Source organism: Fonticula alba, assembly GCF_000388065.1.
Source record: "Fonticula alba strain ATCC 38817 unplaced genomic scaffold supercont2.3, whole genome shotgun sequence".
Classification (NCBI taxonomy): Eukaryota; order Rotosphaerida; family Fonticulaceae; genus Fonticula; species Fonticula alba.
Window position 1 is genome coordinate 1,872,028 of NW_009242973.1, and position 4,179 is coordinate 1,876,206.

The 4,179-nt window shown below is 68.4% G+C and overlaps 1 protein-coding gene across 1 annotated transcript in view; it reads right to left on the reverse strand.

The window, feature by feature from the left end:
- The window catches only part of H696_02182 (hypothetical protein), a 5,015-nt gene extending 2,233 nt beyond the window's left edge, over nucleotides 1-2,782 (reverse strand). Inside the window, exons 1-3 of the mRNA XM_009496080.1 lie at nucleotides 2,393-2,782; nucleotides 1,462-1,810; nucleotides 27-1,262 (exon numbers count right to left, since the gene is read on the reverse strand). Coding sequence (XP_009494355.1) covers nucleotides 27-1,262; nucleotides 1,462-1,810; nucleotides 2,393-2,617 — 1,810 coding nt within the window. The 5' untranslated portion in view covers nucleotides 2,618-2,782. The remainder of the gene's footprint in view (nucleotides 1-26; nucleotides 1,263-1,461; nucleotides 1,811-2,392) is intronic.
- Between the last annotated feature and the right edge of the window lie 1,397 nt (nucleotides 2,783-4,179).

A 4,179-nucleotide genomic window follows, 5' to 3' on the forward strand; every position in this document is an offset into this window, starting at 1 on the left:
GGGGGGAAAGAAACCGAGAGACGCACTGAAGCGCAGGGCCTTGAACAGGTAGCCGGCAGTGCCCTCCAGGGCCTTGGGCAGGTAGAACGGATCCCAGGCGGAAGTGAGCTGGTGGTTGTAATCCGGGTTGACAACGCTCACCGGCTTGAGGGTGCCCTGCGGGTCGCGGCTCGGGAAGAAGAGCTTGATCAGCGAGTCGTTGGTCGAGAAGGACAGGGCGTTCGGGGCGTTGGCGTCGGCCGGGTCAACCGGCGAGGTGAACACGCCAGAGGCATCCATGCCACCGGGGGTGCTCATCAGCTCCATGAAGAGCTCCTCCAGGGTGGGCTTCATGGAATCGACGAAGGACCGGATCGACTCGTCCAGGGAATCGGCGGGGTTGGAGAAGGCCGGGTCGTGGAAGTAGTCGCCGACCTTGTCCTGGACATCGGTGAACATCTCCTGGCAAACGGCGAAGGGATGCGCGGAAGTGTCCAGCCCATAGGTGTAGTGCTTGGGGGTCTTGGTGTAGCGCGAGGAGATCGACAGGGTGATGGCGACCTCCGCGGTGCCGAGGGTCACCGGACCATAGCACCGGAGGTAGGTCTTGACATCGTCGTCATCCTGCAGGTTGAAGGGCAGGACATCCAGAACACCATGGGCCTCGGCGAAGGCCTGGATCTGGGTGCAGAGGGCCTCGGTGTTGCTGCCCGCGGTCGCGGTCCGGCAAGTACCACCGGCCTTGAAGGCGGCGATGACGGCGGCCGGGGTGCCGATCAGGTTGCTGAGGTTGGAAGCCGAGGCACCCTCCACCTTGAAGGCATTGTGCAGGGAGGCCGAGCAGTGCGAAGTCCCGGGGAACCAGCCGGCCACCAGGCGACCATAGGCGTTGGCGGCGGAGGTCAGAGGACCACGCTCGCAGTTGTGGGACGCGGCAATCCAGCCAGGCAGGTTGGAGATGCCGACATCCGAGGTCGGGGTCACATGGGGGGTGGGCAGCGGGGAGTTCAGGTTGCAGGTGGCCAGGCAGGCAGTGTCGCCCAGGGCACAGTAGCTGTCGGTGTCGGTGGAGTCACTGGAATCCGACACCAGGCAGAAGGGGAAGGCGGTCGGGTCGCTGTCGACGAAGAAGGGGTTCTCCATGAGGTTGAGCATGTGGGCCTGGGCATTGTGCAGAGCGGCCTTCTCGGCGTCGGCGAACTTGCTGGAGCGGGTCAGGGCCGAGAAGAGGAAGTCACCGTTGGCCGAGGAGTTGTACATGGTCTCGAAGACAGTGGAGAAGTCTGTTGGGCCGGGGGGGGGGAGTCAGTTGATGGCACACATGTGTGTGTATGGGTGAGGCAGCGCGAGGGGGCCGCGCTGGAAAGAAGGAGAGAGAGAGGGGGAGGGGGGAAAGCCCGCCTCTCTCTCTCTCCCCTTCCCCCCAGGATGGCAGGGCAGTCGGAGGGGAGAAGGAGAGGCCCGGTGACATGGCAGACGCACACTGGTTGGCGATCAGACTGGACGAGAGCAGGGCAAAGTTAGCCATGCGGCCGGCCATCCCCTGGGAGGTCCACTGGTGGCTCATGAGCTCGCTCTCGGAGCCGAAGCTGTTGACCACATCCAGGTAGGTGGGGTTGAAGAGGGTGATCTGGTCATTGAGCGAGACACCCTTGGAGGACTGCAGAGCGAAGGAACGCTGGATCTGGTACGAGAGGGTGCTCTCATCGCTGGCGAAGGTGATCTGCTTGGAGTCGTTCATGTCCAGGGGGTAGATGGTGGCATGGTCGGGGCAGCCGTTGTTGTACTGCTGCGCCGAGGGGAAGGTGATGTTGACCTCATAGCGCTGGTTCTACGGGGATGGCGCGAGCCACGGGTGGGCGGGGGGGGGGGGGGGGGGGGGGGGGGGGGCGCGGGGGCGGGGGGGGGGGGGGGGGCAGGCGGCAAGAAGGGCAGTGCCCCCTGCAGCCTCAGACCAGGCGGTTGGCGGGGAAGCGCGTGTGCGCATGTCTGCTCGCGCGCGCGTGCACGCCCGCTCCCGGGGAGGGCCCCCCTCTCCCGGAAGCACGGCGGATGCGTCGGATGACGAAAATGATGGCGCGCACGCCTTCGAAGGACTTGGGGCACTTGCGTCGCTCGTTGCGCTGGCCGCGGGGGTGGGGGGGGGTGTGGTTGTTGTGGTGGTGGTTGGTGTGCGGGGGGGGGGTGGTGATGCCGGTGGGGGTGGGACGCGTCATGATGATGTCCATCTCGGTGGGCTTGTAGGGGGGGGGGGGGGGGGGGGGGGCATGGCGAGTGTTACCAAAATTGCGGGCGGGGGAGAGAGGGGAAGGGAGAGGGAGAGAGGGAGAGAGAGAGCAGGAAGCCAGAAGAGGGGGAGGGAGGGGATGCAGTGACGCGGGCCCGCTCGGGGCCGGTCGCGGTTGACACGCACGGTCCAGGGGGACAGAGAGTCGATGGAGTCCCCGGTGGGGATGTCGCGCTCGACCAGGGAACGGTGGCGGACCGGCGGCACAACGAAGAAGATGATGATACCGATGGCAATCAGCAGCACACCGAGGATGTAGAGGACGATGGACCAGGCCGTGAACTGGTAGCCAAAGTACGACTCATCGATGAAGGCGTAGAAGCGCTCCTTGAGGGTCTTGTCGCTGCCCATCTTGTCTGGAGGCAAGACTCAGGGAGAGGGGGGGGCGCGCGGGGGGTGGGGTGGGGCGGCCTCTCCGAGGGGTGCAAACTCAGCTGGAAGAGGGGGGTCAGGGGGAGGAGAGCGGGACAGAGGGGGGGGGAAAAGGGGAGAGGAGGCGGGAGGGCCACTTGAAACTCCGGTGTGAGTCATTCCCGGCGCTCGGTGGACGCCGAGCCCGGAGGCTGAAGAGTTCGGGCCGGCGTCGGGACGCACCTGCACGCCCGGGGCGCCCCACCCGGTCTGCCTGCCCTCCGGACGGCAGCCCCTGGCCGCCGGAGCGGGGAGGCCGACCGGAGCCTCCCCCCCCCCCCCCTCCGACCTGGGTGTTTGTGCAGGCACACACCCGCTCGCACACCCGCTCGCACACCCGCACACACTCACAGACATACATGCCCTGCCCCGGGATAGGGGCGGCCAGGTTAGCTTGGGGGAGTCTGGAGCGTGCCGCCCCGCAACTCTCCCCCCCCCCCCTCCGGCTTCGACTGCGGACCCTGTAGGAACAGGCGGCGCCCGGGGCCAGGCACCCTGGCAACCCCGCCGCCGGGGGGGCGCGGTGGGGGGAACACTAGCCCGCCTAACAGGGAGGAGAACAAGGATAATTGTATGCGCCCCAGGAGGGGGGAGGGGGGGGGTCAGTGCCTGGTCATACCTGCGCGCCCGGGCGGACGCCAGCCCGAAAACACCACCGGCTCTGCGGGCAAACGGTCTGGACGCTGCGCCCGAAGCCCAGGGGGGGACCTCGACGGGTCTTGTGCCAGGGGACACATGAAACAGAGTCGGCCGCGAGGAGGGGGGAGAGACGGGGGGGGGGGGGGGGAACGCGTCGAGCCCACACGCACCGGCCCGTACAGGTCCAGGGTCGAACATGCGCGCCCGCCCACCGGCCCGGGGTAGGGCACCACGCCAGGAGGCGCGGCAAGGCGCGGCGGACCGGAGAGCGAATATCGTGCCGGTGTGCGCGCGCGCGCGCGTGTGCCCGAGGCCACGCGTAACCGCATCCGGCGCGCGGAAATTCACACGGCGGTCCCCCCGGCCTCCCGCCCCCGGGGGCGCAAAGAATGCCAGCTGCCGAGGTCGGCCGGCTCACCCAGGTACACGCCCGGCAGAAAGGGCAGCCGCCATGCTTCTTCGTCATGACATGCTGAGTGTGCTCGCGCTTCGGCAGGGGTGCGGAAGCCGCCACAGGCACCCCCCGCTCCCCGAGGCAGAGAAGACGCCACCCCGCGGAAGAGGCCGCGCGCCGGGGGAGCCGGCCGCCGTCTCGGCGCCCGCCCCTTTCTTGTACGCGCGGCCCGGCCAGGGCGCGGTTGCCCCGGCCCGCCCCCGCCGAGGCGCCGGCCCCCCGCCCCCTGGTCCCCCAGCTTGGCCCGGGGCCGGCCGGCCGGGCATGCCAGACGAAAGGGCACCGCGGCATGGCACGACACGCACACATACCATGCATGCCCGGGCCGCGGCGGCTCCGGCCAAAAGGGCTGCCCGCCCGCGGACATGACCCCTTCCCCATTACACATACACACACACACACACACACA